The sequence below is a fragment of the Ursus maritimus genome, unplaced genomic scaffold (genome assembly GCF_017311325.1).
Source record: "Ursus maritimus isolate PB19 unplaced genomic scaffold, ASM1731132v1 scaffold_6, whole genome shotgun sequence".
NCBI lineage: Eukaryota > Metazoa > Chordata > Mammalia > Carnivora > Ursidae > Ursus > Ursus maritimus.
Window position 1 is genome coordinate 46,331,831 of NW_024426774.1, and position 26,035 is coordinate 46,357,865.

Consider the following 26,035-nt stretch of genomic DNA (forward strand, 5'->3'; position numbering starts at 1 on the left):
AACTGTCGTGTCTAGTACAAACACCAACTCAGTAACCTGCATAAATTCAGATACTACTTTGTGGAGATAATGCCTAGAAAAATGATCTTTATTCTTTTAAAATAATGCAAAATATTTTTGAAATGGGGTAAAAAAAATTGAATTTTTGTTTTTAACATTAATTTAATAGTGATATGTGGCCACTGGAGGAATATGTCCTAGATAAAAAGTGGAAAAAGAAACAGGACTTCAGTTAGATATACTTTTTGTGAAAAAAATATATTTGAATTCTACATTTGTGAGTAATTTGGCCAGTATGGGGTTTTTGAGAGCTTAATTTGTGCTACACGCATTGTCACTGACTTGAAAAATACTCTAGTGTGTTTTGTGGCATTTTTATTTTTCAAATATGGATTCCCTTTTAAGAATAAGAATAATATTAGAGAAACGTTGGTAATACATGAAAAAAAATTTAAATTCCTCTTATCTTTTCATCCTCATACTAGGACTTGATACCATTGTAAGATATTTTTATCCAGCCGTTTACTTCAAAGTTATAATCCTAATAGACATGTACATTTATATCCTACTTCTTTCCCTTAACATTATCTCATTCAGTATTTAATTTTGTGTGTTACTACAGTCTTTACAAACTTTAGCTAAGTAGTAGTTTCTTGCAATGGATGGATATAACATGATATCTTAAAAACGCTCTGTGATTAAATATTTTGATTGTTCCCAATTTTTTATTCACAATGAAATGAATGTGCCAAAGTGAATTTACTGCATCAAAGGACATTGATAAACCAACAAAGGACCCATAGCTAGAATATATAAAAGGCTTCTGCAAATCAATAAGAAAGAGAATGTGATTTATTAAAAAATACATAAACAAGCAGCTTTTAATTAGGTACTTAGCAAAATGGCATGTCCAAATGGCAAAATAAGAATATGAGTGAACACTTGGAGCCCCTGGGTGGCTCAGTCGGTTAAGCATCCAACTCTTGATTTTGGCTCAGCTCGTGATCTCAGGCTCTTGCGTTGGGCCCCATGCTCAGCGGGGAGTCTGCTCCTCTCCCTCTTCCTTTCCCCCACTCACATGCATGCTCTCTCTCTCAAATCCTAAAAAGAATATGAGGGGATTTTCATCATCACATTACTCAACAGGAAAATAAAAACTAAAGTATGACTGTACACCCCACGAATTACAAACATTAAAAAACAAAAGGATACCACATGTTAGTAAAGGTATAGGTAGGCAGGATTTCTCATACATGGCTGGTGGAAATGTAAATGGGACATCACTGCTTCAGAAAACAATTTGGCATTATGTACAAAGTTGAATGTATAGACATAAACTGAGTTCCAGCAGTTCCATTCTTGTGTGTATATCCATCAGGAATATACGCCTTTGTATATTAGAAGACGTATAAGAACTTACATACAATACTGTGTGTAATGTAGCCCCTCACTGGAAACCACGTGAATGTCCCATCATTAGTATTCATGTGACAGAGTATGTTGTACAGCAGTGGGAATGCACAAGCTAGCCGTATGCACCAACATGGGTGAATAAAGTTCTTTTGTACCTAATTGATAGTTATTTTAACACCTGATTCTGTGTGTACAAATTTGTACTATACTCTTAAAATTACTTCTCTTGGTAAAGACTTCTACATATGGCTATAACTGATGCTTTTATATTTTTATATAATAGGATTTACTTAAATCCATTGTTGTGAGAATGAAGAAAGCAATAGAAGATGATGTTTTTATTCCTCTGTATCCGAAGAGGTAAGAGCTGTTAATTTCTAGATTGCATGAAGTAGCTAATCCTGCAGCACAGATTTAAGAAGGTAACACAGAAGAAACTATATAAAGTGTTCTCTCAAACATGCACACAGTGTGTTAAGGTGCAGATTGGGATTTCAACAAAATATTTCTCGTTTTGTATGCCATGTGGGATACCTGGCACACTTGGACATCGGTTTTTTTATGTTAAGAACATGGCAGGTGGCATCACAGAGTGGTTAAACCCAGATTCTGGAGCCCAGATTTACCACTGACTCTGGGCCTTTGTGTGCATCAGTGTCTTTGTATGTGAAGTGAGGTATTAATGCCTACTTCATAGGACATCGTGAAGATGAAGAGCGTGCTCAGAACAGTGCCTGGCACAGAAAGCTAGAAACTGTCTGTGAGTGGTGGATTTACTTTAGGAAACAAGTAGGGGGTTTTTTGTTTTTGTTTTCCTTGCCGGAGGAGACATTTTTCTAGATGGAAAATGTTGCTACAGCTGTTGCCAAAAGAAATTACTGCTTGTGCTCTCTTCTAGGGTTCTTAAGGGTTCAGGTCTCACATTTAGGTCTTTAATCCATTTTGAGTTTATTTTTATGTGTGGTATAAGAAAGTGGTCCAGTTTTCCAGCACCATTTGTTGAAGAGACTGTCTTTTCCCCTTTGAATATTCTTGCCTTTTTTTATTGTAGGATCAGTTGACCTAATAAGTATGGGTTTATTTCTGGTTCTTTATTCTGTTCCATTGATAGATGCGTCTATTTTTGTGCCAGTTTCATACTATTCTGACTACAGCTTTGTAGTATGTCTTGAAATCTGGAGTTGTGATACCTCCAGCCTTGTTCTTGCTTCTCATGATTGGTTTGACTATTTGGAATTTTCTGTTGTTGCATACAGATTTTAATATTATTTGTCCTAGTTCTGTGAAAAATGCTGTTGGTATTTTGATAGGGATTGCATTAAATCTTTGGATTGCTTTGGGTAGTGTGGACATTTTAACAGTATTGGATCTGCTAATCCACGAGAATGGAATTAACTTTCCATGTGTTTTGTGTTGTCCGTCTTCAGTTTTTCATCCAGGTTTTGTAGTTTGTAGAGTGTAGGTCTTTCACCTCCTTGGTTAAGTTTATTTCTAGATATTTTATCCTTCTTTTTAGTACAGTTATAAATGGGATTTTTTTTAATTTCTCTTTTTGTTACTTCATTATTAGTGTATAGAAATGCAACAGATTTCTGTGTATTGATTTTGTATCTTGTGACTACTGAATTCACTTATCAGTTTTGGTAGTTTTGGTGGAATCTTCAGGGTTCTATATACAGTATCATGAAGCAAGTAATATTTGATGCATATTTAAACATTTGCTAAGAAGGCATCAGTTTATAGTTCTGGATCATGAACTAAAGCTATCCAGTGAGTCTTCACAGGGTGGAAGAGCTTTTGTGAAGAGAACAGAAAGGAACTTCTAAGCTTTCTAGCTAATTGAAATTGTGAAGCGATATCTGAATGTAAAAATATGCCCTGTTAAGTTTTGTTGTATAATATTTAAATAAGAAATTATTCATATGGTTCAAAGGTATGAGTATGTATTTTTTAATTTAAAATGGGGTCTTACTCCCTCCCACTCCTGCCCTCCATCCAGTTTTTGCCCTTCCTCCTCCATACACGTACCTGCATGCCATAATAATCACTGTTAATTTTTTTACCTTTCCATAATTTCCTCATGCAATTAGAATACTTCTGTACGCCATAATCTTATTCCCCCACCCCCGTTCTATAGCAGAGGAAGTACATTTGTAACCATTATCTTGTACGGTACTTTGACTTAGTACATCTTTGAGATGTCATCACAAGAGTAGTTTCCTCATTTTTTAAGCTGCATAATATGCCTTCATATAATGTACTGTAACTGGTGGGCATATGAGTGGTAAACCATTACCAACAGTGCTGTGAATAATTTTATAGACCTACCATCCAGTACAGGTGCAGCCATACCTCCAGAAGGCATTCTCAGAAATGGGGTGCTTGGATCAAAGTGTACATGTAACTTCGATATCATCAGAGCACTCCATTTACATTCTGTCAATGTGTTATGGTTTAATTCGGTTAAAAAAAAATGAATTTTTTGAACTCTGGTTCTGAAAGATTAACAGTTTACATTTTGTCCTCTCTTGGTTTCAAATTAGCACTGTAGAAAACAAAACATCACCACATTCAAAGTTCCAAGAAAGGCAGTTCTGGTCAGGTGTAAAGGTAAGCAGAAGACTACAAAAATAAATTTATTTTAAATCTGATATACTGTAGAGCAGAGATTACCAAACTTCTATAAAGGACCAGTGAATATTTTCTGCTTTGAATGTCTACAGAACTGTTCAGCTCTCTGCCTTTGTAGTTATAAATAATATGTAAACAAATGAGCATGGTTGTGTTTCGGTAAAACTTTACTTATGGACATTGAAATTTCAGTGTCCTGACTTTCACATGTTACAAAATATAAAAACCATCTTAGCTTACCGGCTCTGCAAAACCAGGCAGCAAGCTAGATTTAACGCACAAGCTATAGTTGGCCAAGCGCTAGTCTGAAAGATAAAGGATGAAGTCATTGCTAAGTCAGTGGTAATAGGGAAGAATGGTAAAAAGTTGGGTTCAGAAGATACTTAGGATGGAGCATTGAAAGGACTTGATGACTGAATTATAATTGCATATGAAGAGTAGGGTGTTAGCCAAGTTTCTGACTTTGGCAACTTGGTAACTTACAGTGACATTCTTTGAGGGCATTGGAGAGGATACAGGAAGAACAGGTTTGAAGGAATGATAAAGGTCTGTTTCAGATGGCGAATTGAAGATTTCTATGGGGAAAAATACTAGATCTAAAAGTCTGAATTGCAGGGGACAGATCTGAGTTGGAGATTTGGGAGTCAGCCACATGTAGGCAGTATTTGGAACCATGGTCACGAATGACCACCTCTGAGGAGATGAAGGCTAAGAATACAACCTTGGGAAACATAAGAGGCAGGCAGAGAAAGTGAAGTCTTCAAAGAAGCATTAGAATTTATTGTGAAACTTAGACTGGTCACAAGAGGGTGGCATCATGGAAAAAGAGTGAAGACAATGCCACCCAAAAGAATTAGGAGAAAGACTGAAAATGTTTACTGGATTTGACAATTAGGTCTTGGGTGACCTTGGCAGACTTAGTTTTTAATAGGGTGAATCCATATTATGTGGTTGAGTCAGGGAAAAACACTTTCCAGGAAGTGATACACAGTGTAGAAAAGCATTGCATGTTAGAGTAATAAATACAGAACTGGAAAGAAAATGGAAAAGACTATAAAATTCACAAAGATACGGATTTAGAGGAAGGAAGGGCAACCAATATTCGTTTTATTAGAATGTCATATTTTTTAATCTTATATATCAGAGCAATGACAGTTTCTCAGGCTCACACATTAGTAACAGTGGCACTGGCTTTAACGGCAGTCCTTCCTGAATCCTTGGGTCCTGTGGGCTTGCACCCGGATGGTTCCAGACTCTGGGAGTGTGAATTGAGGAGGAAGATTATTGATCTGAAAAGGCTCCATCTGAAAAAGATGGATTTTGGGTGATAGTCCTACAAAATAAGATGAGCAAATAAAATTAGGTATTCAGAAATGAACAAATTTTCTATTGATACTTCTAAAGAGTTTGACCAACGTTTTATGTTTGTTGGAGGCTTATGCAGTTTTCCTTTAGAGAAACAGCTACGTACTCATTTGATTTTTATTTTAGCTCTTCCGCAATATTCTTCTTTGGAATGGACTCCTCCCAGATGACACCTTGCAAGAACTAGGACTGGGGAAGCTGCTAAATCGTTACCTTATTATAGCTCTTCTTAATGCCATACCTGGGCCAGAGGTTGTTAAAAAGTGCAAACAGGTCAGTGTAATTTTATCATTTTTTAAAATTACATTAAAGTCTGTTTTGTGGGGCCCTGGCTGTCTTGGTAGAGCATGTGACTTTTGATCTCAGCGTCAGGACATTGGGTATAGATTACTTTAAACTTTTTTTTAAGTCTATTTTGTAAGAGAATAATTAAAATGGTGGTAATCAATTTAATAGACTAGACACCCAAAAGCAACCAACTCCTCAGTATTTAAGAATTAGTATACTGGTTTGAATTATCACCAGCAGGGAAAAGAAATATTTAATAAATGGTGCTGGGCCAGCTGGTTAACTCTTTACAAAAAGAATGTTAAAGTCTCAACTTCCACTAAATACCAGTATAAATTTCATATAAAGTATAAAAATGAAACAAATATTAAGAGGAAAATGTATCTTATAGTAAGGGAGTCCTTTTGAACTTTGCAAGAGAAGAAATAATGAAAAAAAGCGACTTGATGAAAGTTTTCATTCACTGAAGTTTTACAAACATTTAAAAGATATCAAGATTATTTGGTCATTGTTAAAACTAGAAGATAGATAGGTTCATTGGTTACCATACTTATTCCTTCTGTTGGTGTGAAATTTTCTATAATGAAAAGTTGAAAGGGAGTTGAAAAAGTGAGAAATGAAAGTTATAAGCCGTATAAAGATTAATATCCACATTCCTAAAAAGCTCTTTAAACAATTCAGATATTACAGTTAAAATTGGACAAAAGACATGCAACAGGAAATTCACCAAAAAAATATGTAAAAATTATTTCTAAACATGTGGAAAAGATTAACAGTACTAGTAATCAGAAATGCAAAATAATATAGTAAGGATATTATTGTACCTGTTATGCTGGCCAGTTTTTTTGTTTTGCAGGGGGGGTTTTTTTTTTGCTGTTATTTCCTAATTCTTGTCATGAGCAGGAGGAAACAATAGCGCTTATTTCAGGGGCACCTAGAATGGGTGGTGCCGGGGTTCTGAAAAACAGTCTTTGCTGGTGGAATGAGGGATAGAACTCCAGAGTTTGGGCATGATGGCTACAAACCTTTAAAGTTCATACCCCTTGACTTAGCAATTTTACTTCAAGGAATTTGTCCTAAGATAAAAATCAGTGATGCACATGTAGATTTGTTAGAAAAGAAAATTCAGTGAGTAAATTTGAGATCTAAGTAGCTTTATTAAGAATCTGTGAATCGGGCAGCATTCCATCTAGCAAGTAGAGAGATCCTCTCAGGAGTTGTACAAAAAGGAAGGCTTTCATAAGAAACAAGGTGAGACAAGAAAGCTATTAGCAAAAGAAAAGGACTATTTCAGGCCGGCACAAGGTCTTATTGAGGAGAGGAGAATGGTATGGTTTTTATCATGCAGACGACCTCACTATAGTGCCCTTCCAGAAACTTGGAGATTGTTAAAAAGTGACATTCCTTGGAGGAGTTGAAACTGCAAGTTAAAGCCTTGGGTTTGCTGTTGTAAGGAGCAAAGGACCCTATTTGGGGCTTGTTTCTTTGTCAGAGTTTAAGTACAAATAATATTATTGTAGCATTTATAAGAGAGTTGGAAACAACCTAAATATCCAAAAACATTGTCTATTCATCAGATAAAAGAATATGGAAAAATGTTTATAAATTTAAAAACAACGTAAGACATTAGATAGCAATTCCTAACCCGTCATGATTTTTTGGGCTATGGTTTTTATATCATGTAGTTTTAAACTACATCATCTCCCCAAAATTGAATTCATTGCCCATCCTCTATATTTCAGGTTCAGTTTAGTCCCCTTTGACCAGGAGTCTACTATCAGAAGTAGAAAAGTAGGAGGACATTCTCTCCACAGCTTGTGGCTGGAAAGCCATGCCAGGGAGCACCTGGGTGGCTCAGGTGGTTGAGTGGCCTACTCTTGGTTTGGCTCAGGTCATGATCTCAGGGTCCTGAGATGGAGCCCCGCGTTGGGCTCCCTGCTGAGCGAGGAGCCTGCTTGGGGTTCTTTCCCTCTACACTGCCCCACCCTCCACTCACACACATGCGTGTGCTCTTTCTCTCTCTCTCTCAAATGAATAAATTTAAGATTTTATTTATTTGAGAGAAACAGTGAGAACATGAAGGGGTGAGGGTCAGAGGGAGAAGAAGACTCCCTGATAGAAGGGAGCCCCATGCGGGACTTCATCCTGGAACTCCGGGATCATGACCTGGGCCGAAGGCAGTCGCTTAACCAAATGAGCCACCCAAGTTCCCAATGAATAAATAAATCTTAGAAAAGAAAAAACCATGCCAAGACAGTGTGGCTTTCAATTCTGGGATCATTTATGGGAAAGCTAGGTAGTTCTATGAAAATTTTATTGAGATATGTGATACAAAGCAAGAGAAAAGCATGTGCAAATAATTTTAAATTTCAGTCCGGTAAGGGCTGGGTTTTTAAACCTTAAAGAAGAGCTAGGTGATTAAAGAAGCTTTTTCCTCAACTGTGTTTTCAAGAGAGTACATTCCAGAACTTTAACATCCTTTATAATGTGTGGTATATTTTTCCCAACTTTGTACTTTGAGAGGTACTGATCTTAACTGTAGGATAACCTATTTGTCCAAGAATTTCTTTGAGGAGTATGATATCAGGATTTTCCTTCCTCCCATTCTCTCATTTTTTTGTTTTTACCAAAACTGTCCCCAAAATCATATTACCTTTAGCATAATGGTGTTGGTGTTTCCCCCCCCCAAAGAAAAATTGAATGCAGCAGCCTCTGTATGCTGCCATGAACATCTAAAGCAGCATAGTAAAAGATCAAAACCATAATTTTTTTTATTCTGTGTATCTTATATTCATCTACTTGATTCCTTAACTGTAATTTATGTAGATCATATGCTAGGTCACCCAGTTTCTTAGTGTGAAATACTAAATGTATATATTTTATATTTAAGTTGACTGTGTTTTGTGTCTAGGCATTTCTAGTGCTTAGTGTAAATTGCATTTGTACAGATTTAATGGCTCAGTAATACTGAGTATAGAAAGTATGACAAATACCCCTGAGAGTACTCAAAGAATAGTCTATTTTAAGCTCTTGGCATTAAAATACGATTTTTTAAGAAGTATAAACTTTGACAAAAATTCTCAAAATTTATTCTACCATAACTGTAAAGGAGCAAAAGGCCTTAAGTAACTATCGTTATTAAAAACTTGACCTTGTGTTTTAATTAACAGATAGCAGCATATTTACCAGAAAAATGGTTCCAAAACTGTGCCATGAGAACATCTATTCCCCAGCTAGAAAACTTCATCCAGTTTTTGTTGCAGTTTGCACATAAATTATCTGGAAGTGAATTCAGGTAATTTTGCATACTTGTATCTCCATAAGCATAGTTCAAGGATTGTTTTACACTCAGAGGGAAAGTACAAATCTTTCTAAAAATTGCTGTTTTTAAAAGTCTATGGAGACTTCCACTATAAAATTAGTAGATATTTTTATGTGCTGTCTTTGGAATCACTATTTTATACTCACACCTCATGCCTAATAGTTCATATTCTTAAATGTAAATCTCTTCCAAAATAAGCATTTCCAGAAAACTATCACACAGGAGAGTTTAGGAAACTATAAATCAAAAGCCTCTTATTAAGCGTGTTTTTTCATTTTCCTGGCCATTTTAAAATCTCAACAATTGTTAAGTACAGGTCTGCAGCCTGCTGTTTACCCAGCAATAGCTAGAATATGTTTTGGATGTTTCATTAACACCACTAAATGTACAGTGGTGTTCTAGTAAACCACTTCTCGAAAAATTTAAAAATTTTTTAAATCACAGATTTGTAGCATTTCTGTGGGTAAATATTCCCATAGAGGCTCCCACCATAATAGTCCTTACAGGCTGATAGCCCCACACCATAACTCAGTTTTTTGATGATAGATTTAACTGCTTTTTACAATCATTCACATTAAAATTTGCCAGCATACATCCTCTAATAACCTATATTTGAATGCTGTATGGAAAAGGTAACATCTGAATATTTTATGCTGTTCTAGATATTGGCTTAAAATTTTTAACAACTGCTGATTCACTATGGTCTCAAACATTTTTTTTGTTTTTCAGGGATGAAGTCAAAGAAATAATTCCTATTCTGGTGAAAATAAAAGCTTTGAATCAAGCAGAATCCTTCATAGAAGAGTATCACCTAGACCATCTGAAATCAGTAATTAGAGAAGTTTGAACAAACTACAGGAAAGTACTAATATGAGATTTTAATATAATCACACTTGCCTCCTTTGCTTGGGGGCTGGGTGGAGCAGGACTCCATCCCTCCCTTCCCACGTGGTGGTTGCAGAAATTAAGCACACGGGAGCACTAAGTGTTTAACATACTTGCTTTGATTCTTTTCACTTTTCCAATTGAAGAGAAACTGGAGAAACCTTGCTGTTTGGGCTTTGGTGAGTCTTCTGAACTGCACCATAAAAACATCTGTTATCTTCATTTTAACTATCTGTTTACAAATAAGTTAAAATGGAAATCTTAATTGGAATGAATTACTTGCTAAGTGTTAACTGCGTAAAGGCACCTTAAAGCTTTTGATAACTACTGATTGTCAAATTGTACCTTCAGAAGTCTGTACCAGGGACGCCTGGGTGGCTCAGTCGGTTAAGCATCTGCCTTCAGCTCAGGTCATGATCCCAGAGTCCTGGGACTGAGTCCTGCATCTGGCTCCTTGCTTGGCTGGGAGCCTGCTTCTTCCTCTCCTGGCCACTCCCCCTCCTCGTGCTCTGACAGACAAAAGCTTAAAAAAAAAATCTGTACCAACGTATTTTGCCAACACAAGTGTAACAGGCCAGTGAACTCCCCCCACCCCCCCACCACCACACCATAGGTACTATTTTTAACTCAAGATTTTTTACAGCTAAATTTGCATTTTAATTATTCATTTTGGCTATTAGAGAGTAAATACTTGGTTTTTAAAATAACCCATTCATCTTACGGATTTGTCAGGCAAAACATCAATATCTTTATAAAGTTCTATGTTATAACGTCCTCATTGCCATTTTTATTTTAATTTTGTATATGATGTTTTAGTGTGCTAAGGCCGTACTTGTTAGGGAAGTACCTATTTTGTTAGGAAACAGGTATTTAAATACTCAGAACAGGTGATAACTTCCTGATAAAATATTTGTGTAATCAAAAAAAATTGAAAAAGTTACTAGTAAATGCTCATTGAGAAATCTTTTCTTAAATCTATTTAAGTAACTCAAGAGCACCCCTGAATATGTATTTTGTTAATTATTGCCCCAAGGATAATCGGGAAAAATTTGATTATATAGGATTTGAACATGTGGCTTCTGCCATTATCACCTCTAGTTTTAAAGCTGTGTATATTTTAACAGATTATTTCTACTGCAGTGAAGACTTGTGATTCACTAGTAGGAACAGTTTAAATTTTCTTTTAATAGGATCTTCTAGAAAATTCAAACCATTACTGAGAGATAATTTAGCATTCCTGCACAATTACTGTCCCAGAGGTAACTGCTCTTTTCATTTTAATATTATCCTTTCAGACCTTTACTTACACAAACATGTGTGTGTGTTAACATAAGTGACAGATCTTTGTTGCATATGAAATTTTTAATTTTATTAATAAAATGTGTATTTGGAAATTTCCTTAAGGCTTCTGCATTTTTAATTAAAGATGTGTTGCCTACGTTTTTAATTTGGGGAGAGATTTTTTGTAGAATGGAAAATATTTATTAGAACTGCTTTCAAAACTACAAATTGATTTAAACTCCCAATAGTTTATACTGGACTACATTTTATGTGGAGTTTGAACCTCAAGATTTTTATCCATCATATACTCTAATTGAGGATATTCAAAAACGTGTGAAACTTGCTTTTAATTTAATCCCCAATGCAGATTTTTTCTTTTTCCCCTGTGACTGTGGGATGGATGGAATGAAGGGGAGGAACAACTAGCAAGAGCAAAATTTTGCGTTAGAAATTCATCTATCTCAGTTCTCTCCCTGGATTTTTTAGTATTTTGTTCACATAAAGAAGTTTTTATAGAATCAGAAAGAAGACTTAAAACTTATTCATGATGGTTGTTAGGAACCCAAAAATGGCCATGAATAAACACCTCAAAATAATTGATTTTTGCATTTCTTAGGCCTGTGACAAAGTGTTTCTGTAGATATACCAAATATACCATATGTGACACAAAACCTGAAAAATACAATTACAACCAATATCCCTCATGAACATAGGAATAAAAGTCCTTCAAACATTAGCAAACACTAGCAGTGTATAATAAGGATGATAATACATCTTGACGAAATAGGTTTTCTTCTAGAAGGGCAAGGTTTAACATTAGAATGTCCAATCAGTATGATTCACCTATGAACAGAGTAAAAGGAATACTATCATCTCAATGATTATAGGAAATGAATTGGACAAAATTCGACATCCTCTCACAATACAAACCCTGGGAGTATAAATTCCTCAGTCTGATAAAGAGCATCTGCAAAAGAACATCTACACTTAACATCATATTTCAGGGTGAAATATTAAGCAAACCAAGGATGTCTGCTCTCACCATTTCTGTTCAACATTGTTCTATAGGTCATAACCATACAAGCAGTCAAGAGAAAAAGCATAAAGATTGATACACGAGAGATTGTAACAGTCATTCACAAATGATATGACTGTTTACATAGAAAACCTTATGCTCTCTGCAAAAAAAGAAAACAAGAACTAAAATGAATTTAGCAAGATCTTAGAAAAATCAAAGACCAGGGCATGCTGGTAATCTGACTGGAAACAAGTTTTAGAAACTAGCATTGCAGGAGCAGCAAAAATATCAAATACCTAGGAACAAATTTATAGAATGATATGCAAGACCTCTGCACTAAAGAGCAAAACATTGCTGAGACGATGTTTGTAGAACAAAGGGGAGACCTAGCATGTTCATGAATTGGAAAATGATTGTTTAAGGTGTCTATTCTCCCTAAATGGCTTTATAGTTAGCTATCCATAGCAAGATTTCCTTAGACTTTAAAAAAAAAAAAAAAACCTGGTTGGTTAGTATTTTTCAGATTACGCAGAAGTGTAAAGACCTTAAAATAGCCAAACCAATCCTGAACAAGTTGCGTCTTGCTTATCTGATGTCAACACTTACTATAAAGGGGGCGCCCGGCTGGCTCAGTCAGAAGAGCAAACCATCCTGATCTCCAGGCTGTAAGCTCAAGCCCCACAGCCGGTGTAGAGATGACTAAATAAACTTTAGAAAAACAAAAAGTCTAATCAAGACTGGTATTAGAATGAGAATAGATTAATATAGCAGAATCAAGAGTCCCGAAACAGACCTCCACGTAATTTTTTATCAAGATGCCAGGTTAATTCAGTGGGAAAAGGAAAGTATAACTGTTGGTGGAACTGAATATCTGTATGAAATGGAAAGCCTTGACCCTTATTTTCTACTCAGATGTGCCTATATACGTGTGCAACACACACACACAATCATGGATTTAAATGTAAAACCCCGAAGAAAAGCATGTAGGAAAAAAAAGATTTAGCTTTGATCTTGGAGTAGTAAAGATTTCTTGGGTTGGACACAGAAAGCACTAGCCAAGAAAGGAAAAAAAAATTCAAAATTTGTGCAACATCTTGGGTCCTCTGGGAAGTACCAATTAAAACCACAACGATACACCAGTTCACACCCACTAGAGTAACTGAAAAAGACTAACATCCACAAGTGCCAAGAATGTGCAGCCACTGAGCCACTCCCACGCTGCGGCTGGAAGCGTAAAATGGAACNNNTCTGGAGAACTGTTCGTCAGCTTCTTAGTAAAGTTCAACATTCATCTACCATCCAATTCAGCAAATCCATTCCTCAGCACTTATGCAAGAAAGGAAAAATATGTTGGGGCACCTGGGTGGCTCAGTTGTTTAAGCATCCCAGTCATGATTTCGGCTCAGGTCATGATCTCTGGGTCGTAAGATTGAGCCCCATACTGGGCTCCATGCTGGGTGCCCCTCTCCCTCTGCCCGCCCCCAGCCTTGCATGTTCGTGCGTGCTCTCTTGCTCTAAAAATCTTAAAAAGAAAAATAAGTTCACAAATACATAAGAGTATACCTACATATAACAGTGTTGACATGAGCCTTAGTAATAGCCAAAAATAGAATGGGTAACTGTTGTATTCATAAAATAGAAAACTACTCAGCATTAGAAATGAGCTAAGGCATATAACAACTGAATCACAAAACATCATTAAATGAAAGAATACATACCTTATGATTCAATGTATAACAAATGCAAGAACAGACGTAACGAAAATGATGGAGGAATGAAAATAGACAAGGAGTTTTCTGGTAGTGATGGATGTGCTCAAAAACTTGATTTGCATGATGGGTACATGGGTGTATTCAGTTTGTAACTCATTGAATGGAAAACCTAAGATCTGTGTATTTTACTGAATGTTAGAGTGATGCACCCATGTTTTAAAATCTCAATCAGATCAGTGTCTGGAATAGTGAACGATCTCAGACAGTTATCAGTGGGCTGAGCACCAGTGAACACCACGCTACTTGCTCTTCGTGATACTTTCAAAGGTCATTAGTGGATGGTAACCCAAGAAAACATATCCAGAGAGATTCCTGTTTTTAACATATAGTCCATTAGACTAGTGTTTTTTAAGCCCTTTCTACCGAAACAAACCTAAACCTAACAAATTTCCATCAAGAATAGTGCCTTAGAACCACTGCCCTGAAGGATTTCCTGTTAGGGATTCAGCGCGATGTGCTAACCAGAAACGCCCCAGGAAGATTCTGTAAGAGAATCAAAGACTAATGTAGGTTGACAATATTCTCTTAAAGTCTCATGGAGTCAGTCCGGACAAACGTGAATTAATGTCAGTAAAGGTTTTTCAGGCTTTTTATTTAATGCCAAAAGAGGATTAAGGTTGACTATTCAATTGAGTATTTTCATGTAGATGGTATTGAGACAGAATTAAATAACCACAGACCCACAGTTCCCAACTGAGCTGAGAGCCCTGGGCATGGCTGTAACTCACCGGGCACAGCAGAGATGTTTAATTCTCAAGGGGGACAGCAGTACTCAACACCGGCCACAAACCACTGGAGCTCCCAGCTCAAGGCTGTTCATGTCAACACTGCACCACGTTACAGTACTTCAGGAGACAGAATCCACGCAGCTGGGTTACCAGACGTTGCTCTTGTTAAAGGCAAATGGAGAACAGCCTTGGAAATCCCCTGAGCAGGCAAAACCAATTTCATCCTACAAGCCAAGCTTAATTCAGCTTATTTTGCAAGACTGCTCTAACCTGGGCCTTTTTTGTTGTTGTTTACACCTCCGAAATCATAAGCAAAACATGAACTGTTTCCCAAGGTTGATATGAGGTCACCACTGACCAATTCACTATCATTTAAGAAAATTCTAGGGGCACCTGGGTGGCTCAGTCGTTAAGTGTCTGCCTTCGGCTCAGGGCGTGATCCCAGGGTTCCGGGATCGAGTCCCACATCGGGCTCCTCCGCTGGGAGCCTGCTTCTTCCTCTCCCACTCCCCCTGCTTGTGTTCCCTCTCTCGCTGTCTCTGTCAAATAAAATCTTTAAAAAAAAAAAAAAATTCTAATATAACCAATGGCTGAAGAATAAAGTCCCTGTTTTACCTTTATAAACTGTTGATAACGATATATACCTGAGGGGCACCTGGCTGACTCAGTCGGAAGAGTGTGCCGACTCTTGATCTCGGGATCGTGAGTTTGAGCCCGATGGGTATAGACATTATGAAAATAAACTTAAAAAAAATAACAGCATACACCTGAGCCTCGTTCCATGTTTTGTCTTAAGTGCTCCCAGTTCACAAACTATTTTTACTAATTATACTTTGGCGATTCACTGGTTTTACTTCTGTTACTTCTGAACTTTCGATGTGGTGATAAAAAGCAAGTACCCCGTGAAATTCCATGTGGAACAGAAAATGAGTGGTAGTGTCCAGTCTGATTCCAAGTTCAGATAAGTTGCTCAGTGGCCGAGAGATACAAACATCCCAATTAGTAATTATAACTTAAATACACATTAAAAAACATCCTTTTTTTTTTAACATTTAAGTAATCTCTACACCCAACATGGGGCTCAAACTCACAACTTCGAGATCAAGAGTCACACGCTCTTCTGGCCGAGCCAGCCAGGCACCCCTATGTATTATTTTTAAATATTTGGACATAAATGGTTAATAAATGGTGCTAAGTATTTCTTCTGGCCTGGGGGTGCCCTTTAAAAATTTCTAAAAAACTAAGTTCTCTGTTAAGAAAAGAACAGAGTTTGTTCATTGAAAAATGCAGAATATTCCAGACATATTTGGGCTTATTTTTAAGTAATCTCTACACCCAACGTGGGGCTCGAGCTTACAACCCTGAGATCAAGTCACACGCACTACAGACTGAGCCAGCCAGGTGCCCCCATTTGAACTTCTTAAAGCTAAAGAGAAATATGTAGGGAAACCACTTCCTTACTATGCTCAAATTTTCAGAAACACATCTAGGATTTTTTAATCATCAAAGACTAATACAGATCATTAAATTCCATAAACATCTGCCTGGTAGGGCAGCCAGCCTTCGTGGTTTGCCAGGACTCGGGGGTGTTTCAAGATGCAGGACTCCCAGTGCTGGAATCGGAGAAGTCCCCAGCAAACCAGGACAAGTTGGTCACTCTACTGCCTTCACTGAAAACGACCCGAGCATTTTGGTTAGAGGCCTCATTTAGAGCAGAATGACCGGTCTTGAATTTCACCTCCATTATGCCGTTTCTATAAGAAGAAAAATGTGAAGTGCGGGGATTCTCAGAATTGGTTGTGCATTAGAATCCTATCAGGAGCTTCGTAAAACATCCCTTACCGTCCCATCCTATTCTGATACAATCTGGAGACTTCTTTAAAGAACGGACGTTAAGACTTCAGACTCAGGCACTCCCGAGGTTTAACATTAGCCTCACCACCTACCCCCCTGCCCCTTGGGCCTCGCTGCTTACCTCTCTGAGCGACCTCGTTTGTAAAAGGGAGAAGCACCGGTCTCACGAGCTTCTGTGAGCAAGAGACACGAAATGCCTCGCACAGTGTCTGCAACATAGCAGCCCTTCGAATCGGGCGGAGACTAAGCCTAGCCTGGAAAACCGAAAATTTAAATGTATCGTTTTTCTTTTTCTAATTGGAAAAACCTAACAGTTTGAATGCTGTGCAGTATATAAAAGACTCAGGGAGTTATTTCTTTTAACCAGTTGTCCTACCACAACGCTAAAGGGAGATTTTAAAACAGCACGAGCAAAATGATAGAGTAGGCAGAGTCAAGGTCTTGCCCTCCCACAGAAACATTAAAAAACAAGCAGGAATGGTCAAAAACAACATTTTCAGAACTCAAGAACACAAGCACGTTGATAGCAACCAAACACAGGATTAAAAAAGAAAAAAAAAAAAAACTTTACAAAGGCAGGAAGTCACCAAAATAGCAACACAGGTCATTCCAGACTTTGCACCTCTTCACGGGAAGAATTAACAAGGACGCATGGAGAAGAGGCCCCTGAAAGACCCTAGACCACGGCCGTGAGGCTGAGCCCCCCCCCGCCCCCCACCACAGAGACCAAGACGGACCGCGATCCAAGAGGACGGGGAGTAGCTACAGATTCACCACGTTGCCCCCTGCGCTCGGCGAGGCAGCGCCCCAACAAGGTCTTCCTGCGTCTACGGTTCCCCAGCGGGAAAAAAGAACACAGGGGTCCAGCCGGCATCGCCCGGAACGTGTGGTCCCCTCGTGGGAGTCCCGCCCAGCCTTACCTCGCAGGAGAAGCCAGCTCGGGGTACCCGCAAGCGGCCGGAGCGGAGAGCGCGGCAGCCCCNNNGCTCGTCCTCGGAGCGGAGTCTGGGGGGCCAGTCGGCCTGAATCACCACCACAAACCACCTACGTGTAGGACGCAGAACGAATTCCCCTCCTCCACCCGCGCAGAGAAGCTGATTTATAACACCACTGGGCCTAGCTCCTGGCCGCTCCTGGCCGCTCCTGACCGGAAAGCCTGACTGGAAACACCTGAGGGGACGCTGAGGGCTGGCGTTCCTGCGTCGTCCGGGCGCCTCCGTCACGGGCCCAAACACTGCCCAGAAGCTTCTGGCTCATCTTAGTTGAGAAACTAACCGGGAACACCTGGGAGGCTGCTTGGCGTTCGATCTCCTACTCTGCCCGGGCAGGGAAGCTGGTTGATAGCCCTTCCCACTACTGAGTGCAGCTCCGGAATCCCGCCTGCCCAGAAAGCTTGGCCGGAACCCCGGGAAAGCTCCATAGCCTGGCAACACTTAAGTGGAGACTCTGGCAGGGTCTGCTGGCCCCATGTGACCAGGGAATCCAGTGTACAGTCTTATCTGATTTAGGTCCCCAAATAAGTTGCTGTGAAAGGACCTGGGACCTGTTCTGCTGCCCTGTGAGGACAGGGAAATTAATTCATAATCCTACCTCCTGCTGAGTATAGCACCTAGCAACCCTGTCTCCTAACCCTGACCGAAGAACCCAGGTGACCAGAGAACCTAGGCAATCAGAGTCCATCCCACCCCCACCTCAGAGCTCCAGCAGTGGCCTCACTCCAAAACAGACCCTTATAGCAAGCCCCACCTGCTCAAGGATGTTACCAGCTAACAAGTCCAAACACCCAAACTGAGAAGACTAGTGAAGAATTTTCTCTGCCAAAGCAATCTTACAAAGGTTGGAAGAAAGAATGCTTACTCAAATGTACAGATACCAACAGAAAGAATCAAGGATTACAAAATATCAGATAAACTTGACATCACCAAAGGAGACTAGTAAAACGTAATAACCGACCTAAAGAAATTGAGGTCTATGAACTGAACTCAGAATAATCCTTTTAAAGAAATTCAGGGAACTACAAGAACACACAGACAACTAAAGGAATTAGGAAAACAATGCATAAACAAAATGAGTAGTTCAACAAAGAAAGGCCAAACAGGAATCTTAGAGCTGAAAAATACAATGATTGAACTGAAGAATTCAACGGGAGCTTCAAAAGCAGACCCGACCATGTGAAAGAATCAGTGACCTTGAAGACAGAACATTTGAAATTATCCACTCGGAAGAGCAAAAAAGCAAAAAGAATGAAAAAGAGTGAAGAAAGTCTGCAGGGCTTGTGGGATACAATCAAAAGAAACAATATCTGTATTATGGGAATTCCAGAAAAAAGAAAAAGGGATAAAAAAGTATAGTTGACCTTTTAACAATGCAGGGGTTAGGGATGCCAACCCCTATGCAGTTGAAAATCCACATAAAACTTTCAACTCCCCCAAAACGTAAGTACGCAACAGCCTACTACTGACTGGAAGCCTCACTGATAACATAACTAGTCAATTAACATATATTTTGTATGTTACATGCATTTAATACAATACATATGCTGTAATCTTCCAATAAAGTAAGCTAGAGAAGATAAAACGTTATTACGAAAAGTGTAAGGAAAATACATTTACAGTACTGTACTATATAAAAAAGAAAAATCCAGACAAGTGGACTTGCACAGTTGAAAGCTGTGTTGTTCAAGATCAACTGTATATTTAAGGTAATCATGGCTGAAAATTTCCAAAACCTTGAGAGAAAAATGGACATCCAGATCCATGAAGACCAAAAGACCCCACACAGGTTGAATCTGAATAAAACTATATTGAGACATATTATAAATTATCAAAAGTCAAAGACCATATATGGCAAGTCAGCAGCTAACATTCAATGGTAAGAGGTTGAAAGCTTTCCCTCTAAGATCAGGAACAAGGCAAGTGTGCCCACTCTCACAGCTCCTGTTCAACACAGTACTGGAAGTCCTAGTCAGAGCAATCAGGCAAGAAAAAGAAATAAAGGCATCAGGATTGAGAAGGAAGAAGTAAAATTGGCTTTATTTGCAAATGACATGACTTTATATGTATAAAATCCTAAAGACTCCCCCCCGCAAAACTGTTAAATCTAACTAATGAATTCAGTGAAGTTGCAGGAAACAAAATTAATATATAAAAATCAGTAGTGTTTCTATAACATAACGATTACCTGAAAATCAATGAAGAAAACAATCCCATTTACAATAGCATCAAAAACAATGCAAGTACTTAATAAATTTAACCAGAAGATGAAAACTCTCTACGCTGAAAACTATGAGACATTGATGAAAGAAATCAAAGAAGACACAAATACATGGAACTGTATCTCATGTTCATGGATTGGAGAAATTAATATTGTTAAAATGCCTGTATTTCCCAAAACCATCTTTGAAATACATGCAATTCCCATCAAGATTCCAATGGCATTTTTTACAGAAAAAAAAAAAATCCTAAATTTACATGGGCAATAAGACACCAAAAAACCAAAGCAATCTTAAGAAAGGAGAACAAAGTGGGAGGCATCACACTTCCTGATTTCAAGCTATATCTTAAAGCTATAGCAATCAAAACAGTATGGTCCTGGCATAAAAACAGACACACAGACCAATGGAACACAACTGAAAACCCAGAAATAAACCCATGCATATACAAGCAGCTAATACATGACAAGACAGCCAAGAATACTCAGTGGAGAAAAGATAGTCTCTCAATAAATGATGCTGGAAATTTTGCATATTATAAAAGAATAAAAATAGACCTCTTTCACCATTCACAAAAATTAACTTGAAATGGATTAAAGACTTAAATGTAAGACTGGAAACCATAAAACTCCTGGAAGAAAACACAGGAAAAGAGATGTTTGACATGGGTCTTGGCAATGATCTTTTGGATGATACCTGAAGTTCAAGGAAAAACATAAAAAAATAAATAAGTGGGACTATGTCAAACTAAAAAGCTTCTGCCCAGCAAAAGAAACAATCAGCAAAATGAAAAGACAACCTACAGAATTGGAAAATAATATTTGCAAACCATATATCTGACAAGGGGTTAATATTCAAAATATGAAAGAACTCCTCCAACTCAATAGCAAAACATGTGATCCAATTAAAACTGGGCAAAAACCCTAAAAAGACATTTTTTTCCAAAGAAAAAATAAGAATGGCCAACAGGTACATGAAAATCATTATTAGCTCAAAATCACTACTCATTAGGGAAATGCAAATCAAGAGAATGAGCTACCACCTCCCGGCTGTCAGAACGGCATCATCGAAGGGACATGAGAAAACAAATGCCTGTGCGGATGTGGAGAAGAGGGAACCCTGCTGCACTGCTGGGGGGGGGGGGGGGGCTTGTAAACACGTACAGCCCCTATGAAAACAGTATGGGGTTTCCTCAAAAACTTAAAAATAAATTACCCTAAGATCCAGCATTTCCACTTCTGGCATATATGTATCTGAAGGAAACAAAAATACTGTCAAAGAATTACCTGCACCCCCACATTCCAGAAGCATTATCAACAATAGCCAAGACACAGAAACAAACCAAGTGTCCGGTGGCAGATGAATGGATAAAGAAATTGTGTTATGTTTGTATGTACACACACACACACACACACAGAATATTATATTATTCAGCCACAAAAAGGATTTCCTGCCATCTGTGACAATAAGGATGGAACTTGGAGAGTATTACGCTAAGTGAAGAAGTCAGAGAAAGACAAATACTGTATCTTACGTAAAAGTGGACGTGAAACAAATATAAAGAGATCAGATTCATGGTTACCAAAGGCAGGGGATGGGGAGGGATGGGGAAATTTGATGAAGGTGATCAAATGTACAATCTTCCTGTTTTAAGATACATGAGTACTGATGTAATAATGTACAACACAATGGCTATAAACACTAAAGTATGGTATATCTGAAACTTGTTAAGAGAGAAGATGCTAAAACTTCTCATCACAAGGAGAAAAATCCATTTTTTATTTTTTGGGGGGTATATGTATGAAAGGACTGATATTAACTAAATTTATTGTGGTAATTATTTCACAATATACGAAAATCATATCATTACGCTGTACACCTTAAGCTTACATAGTGCCGTATGTCAACTCTGTTTCAATAAAACTGGAAGAAAATAAAACGATAGGAAAGCTTTGTGGCATTTTTACTCGGCCTTTTGATGTGGCAGCAGACTTGAAAATGGCAGCTATATTCTCAGTGTTAGACTTTGGTCCCTATTTCTGGAGGGAACAGAACAAACTTACTCACAAATTCTGGCTTATATCTATTGTAGCCTGCCTGTGGGTACCTGGAGGACTGAAGCAAAGCACTCACCTGTGTTGCCTAACTTGAAACGCAGTCCAGAAAAGCAGCAGGCATTGCTCAAAAATGAGTGTAAGGCAAACCAACAACCCACAAATGCCTGGGTGAGAAGATTACAGTTGCACAATGTATCACCTCAGGCCTGGGAGAAAAAGCTGGGGGGAAGAGAGTTACTTTGGGGAATTAGACTATTCAAAAGCACATACAGGGAAATCTAGAAAGCCACACATATGTCAAGGGGAAGATGCATGCTCAGAAAAGACCTGAGAAGACCCTAAGCTTTCAACTCAGGCTGTTGGACTTAGTGCAAGCCTGGGTAAGTGCTCAGGGAGTAACCCAGAAAAGAGACAATTGTCAAAGACTGGGAGAAGTATTTGTCTAGCTCCCGGCCTTCGAGGAAAACTATCTAAACACAAGTTAAGAGACAAGACTTCAATGATTACACATAATAAGGGATTAAATCTTTGCAAAAATAGTTTGGAAATATCAGTAAACGAATGGACTACAGTCCAATAATCATAATAAAAGAAACTCTGGGAAAGGAGAGGGGATATCTGATTTCCAGAATCACATTATGATTTTTAAATGTCCAGTTTTCAACAACAACAAAAAAGTCACAAGACATTCAGAGACACTGGAAAGTATGGCCACCAAAGAAACAAAATAATAGAAAACATCCCTGGAGAACCACAGATATTGGAATTAAGAGACAAAAACTTTAAAACGACTGTCTTAAATATGCTCAAAGAGCTAAAGGGAACCATGGACAAGCAACTGAAAGAAACCAGAAAAGGGATATACGAACAAAATGAGAATATCCATAAATACACAGAAATTATAAAATGAACCAAATTCTCAGACCAGAAAGTATAATAATTGAAATTAAAAGTTCACTAGTGGAGTTCAACAGAGAATTGGAGCAGACAAAATAGAATCAGCAAACTCGAAAACAGGACAATTACAATGACCGAGTCTGAGGACCAGAAAGAAAATAGAAGAAAAGTGAACAGAGCCTGAGAAACTGGTGGGACACCACCAAACAGACCAGCATATATGCATTACGAATGTCCCAGAGGAAAGGAGTAGAAAGAATATTTAAAAAAAGAATGACCAAGTACATCCAAAATTTGATCAAAGACATGAATTTGCAAATCCCAGAATCTCAATGAACTCCAAGTGGGAGAAAGGCAGAGGCCCACACCAAGAACTAGTACAATGAAACTGCTGAAAGACAAAGGCAGGGACAGTCCTGAGAGCAGCAAAGGAGAAGCAGCTCCTCATGAATGAAAGATCCTCAATAAAATTAGCAGCCAATTCTCACCAGATACCATAGAGGCCAGAATGCAACAGGTGCCATATTTAACATGCTCAGGGAATAATACAGCCAACAAGTAATTCTGTATCTGACAGAACCGTCCTTCAAAAATGAGGGAGAAAAAAGACTTTCCCAAATAAACAAAACCCGACAGAGTTCATTGCAATCAGACCTGCCCTACAAGAAATGCTAGAGAGAGTCCTTCAGGCAGAAATAAAAGAACAGTAGACAGTAAGTTGAATCTGCGTGATGAAATAAAGATCTCCAGGAAACGTAAATACAGGGGGGAAAATATAAAAGCTAATACTGTTGTATTTTGTTTTCTAACTCCACTTTTTATCTCTTACATGATTTAAAAGACAAATGCATACAAAATAATTATAAATCTGTTACTGAGCACACAATATAGAAAGATGAAATTTGTGACATCAACAATGTAAAGGGAGAACAGAACTTTATAGGAGTAGAGACTTTATATGTTATTGAAGTCCTTGGTATCAACTCAAACTAGATTATTATAAATTAGGATGTTAAATGTAATCCCCATGGTTAACTACAAAGAAAACATTTAACAAATATATACATAAATGAGAAGAGAATCAGTTCACTCAAAAAAATCAACACAGAAGAAGGCAGTAATAGAAAAAACAAGAAACAAAAATGATATATTTAAAGAAAACAAGTAACAAAATAGCAGAAGCCCATCCTTTTACTAATTGATTTAAATGTAAATATATTAAACTCTGCAAACAAAAGGCAGAGATTGTCAAAACAGATAAAAAACAAACAAAAACACAAGATCCAGCTATATGCTTTCTACAAGAAATTCACGTAAGCACCAGAAACACAAATATGTTGAAAGTGAAGGGCTTGAGCTCACGATCTGGAAGCCACCAGGTGCCCCAAGAAAGATACTCTATGTAAACAGTCACCCGACAAGAGCACAGGTGGCTTTAGTTGTATGAGCCAAAATAGTCAGTAAGCAAAAAACTGTTAAAAGAAACAAAAGATATTACATATTGATAAAAATCCCTTCATCAAAAAGATATAATAATTTATGTACCAAACAACAGGGCCCCAAAACCTATGAAGCAGACACTGACAGAACTGAAGGGAAAACTAGACGGTTCTATAATGAATGTCAGAAACATCACTATCCCAACAGGCACATATAAAACACTCCATCCAACACCACAGTACACAATTTTCTCAAGTGCACATGGAACATTCTCCAGGCTACAGCATATCTTAGGCTACAAAACTTTCGATAAATTTAAAAAGACTGAAATCATACGAAGTATCTTCTCCGACCATAACAGAAAGATGCTAGAAATCACTAACAAAAGGAAAAGTGGAAAATTTACAAATATGTAGGAATCAAATAGCACCAGTGGGTTAAAGAAGAAATTGGCAAGAACATTTAAATACATAAAAACCAGTAATTACATCCCAGGGTATATACCTGGAGTATAAGGAGAACACGAAAATAGCAGCTCAAAGAGATATGTGGATGTCAGCATTCACTGCAGCCTTACTCACAATATCCAAAAGGTGAAAATAACCCAAGTGTTCATCAACAGATGAATGAATAAACAAAATACAGTATATTACATGACAGAATATCATTTAGCCAAAAAGAAATGAAATTCTGATATGTTACAACATGGATGAATCTAGAAAACATATTCAGCGAAATAAGCCAAATACAAAGTACAAATACTGTATGATTCCACTTAAAAGAAGTATCTAGAATAGACAAATTAATAAAGGGTAGAGTGGGATTTACCAGGAGCTTGGAGAAGGGGGATAGGAATAGAGTTATTACTTAATGGTCACAGAGTTTCTGTCTGGGGTGAGGAGAAAGTTCTGGAGGTAGTGGTGATGGCTGCACGACACTGTGAATGTCATTAATGCCACAGAAATCGTACATTTAAAAATGGTTAAAATGGCGAATTTTATGTTATATATCTTACAATAAAATTTTATCCTATACACATTTAATACACTAAGATTTGCTTTGTTTCCGGAGGAAAATTCACAAGAATCTTGAAGATGATCTCACAGACTGAAAACCACGACTCGCTGTGCTGCTACGAGCACACGTACTTACGAGCAGATCACGGTCACACAGCTTTAGATCCTGAAACAGATCGTTCATCTGCTCCTCTACCAAGGCTGAAGTGTGTTTATCGAGGTAAGAAAGGAACAGGCTTTAATGGTCATCTTTTGACAAGTTAAAGAGAAGAAAAATACCAAATATAGATTCTTGCTAAAATTTTATTTTGAGAAGCTATCTCAGTAAGTAATCCACGTAACGTGGTATATCTGCTGCTTTCCGAAAGCAGTCAGATGGCCACGGAACAACTATTCGTGAAAAAGATCGAGGATGCGCTGAATGTCGAGAACCCCAAAGGTTAGTATCTAAACATTTCTTTTGGAGAAGACATCTATTATTGAAAAAAGGGCTACACTGGTTAATTTGTCAAATGAGTTATTTAAATGACCATTAAAAATATACCACAGGGAAAGCAACAAATCCACAAGGAAGGAGAAAAGAGGACAAGATGCGAGCAGTCCGAAACACTGCCAGCGCACGGACGAGACATAAAACCACGGCACCCAGCAAGAAACAATCAAGCCAGCAGCGGGGAAAGGTGAGACTCCACCTAAGTCTCCCCTCAGAACTGTCCAGTCAGCAGATCCAGTACCTCAGGAACAGGGGGGTTAAGGACAGTGGTTAAAATAAGAATCGAATGAAAAATATTGGGAGGTGATATCCCTAATATCCCTAATATCCCTTCCCCTATTCCTCACCATGGCTTGTCTGGCCA

The 26,035-nt window shown here is 38.0% G+C and overlaps 1 protein-coding gene and 1 long non-coding RNA gene across 4 annotated transcripts in view; one reads left to right on the forward strand and one right to left on the reverse strand.

Annotated features, from left to right (window-relative positions):
• Positions 1 to 9,963, forward strand: part of GCFC2 (GC-rich sequence DNA-binding factor 2) — a 45,706-nt gene extending 35,743 nt beyond the window's left edge. Inside the window, exons 13-17 of one of the 2 annotated variants that reach the window (XM_040623261.1) lie at positions 1,697 to 1,773; positions 3,957 to 4,023; positions 5,536 to 5,682; positions 8,868 to 8,992; positions 9,749 to 9,963. In XM_040623261.1, the coding sequence (XP_040479195.1) occupies positions 1,697 to 1,773; positions 3,957 to 4,023; positions 5,536 to 5,682; positions 8,868 to 8,992; positions 9,749 to 9,866 (534 nt within the window). In that variant the 3' untranslated portion in view covers positions 9,867 to 9,963. Of the gene's footprint in view, positions 1 to 1,696; positions 1,774 to 3,956; positions 4,024 to 5,535; positions 5,683 to 8,867; positions 8,993 to 9,748 lie in introns of those variants that run through there. The other variant, XR_005832867.1, reaches the window with a different exon arrangement.
• Positions 1,058 to 13,287, reverse strand: LOC103671435. 2 transcript variants are annotated; one of them, XR_005832868.1, is made up of 4 exons: positions 10,018 to 13,287; positions 8,884 to 8,976; positions 4,285 to 5,377; positions 1,061 to 1,101 (listed from the first exon to the last, which is right to left on the reverse strand). It is a non-coding gene; the product is annotated as an uncharacterized LOC103671435 (long non-coding RNA). The 2 variants fall into 2 exon arrangements; XR_570894.2 differs by lacking the exons at positions 8,884 to 8,976; positions 10,018 to 13,287 and having other exon boundaries at positions 1,058 to 1,101; positions 4,285 to 4,349; positions 5,214 to 5,542.
• Positions 13,288 to 26,035: the final 12,748 nt, after the last annotated feature.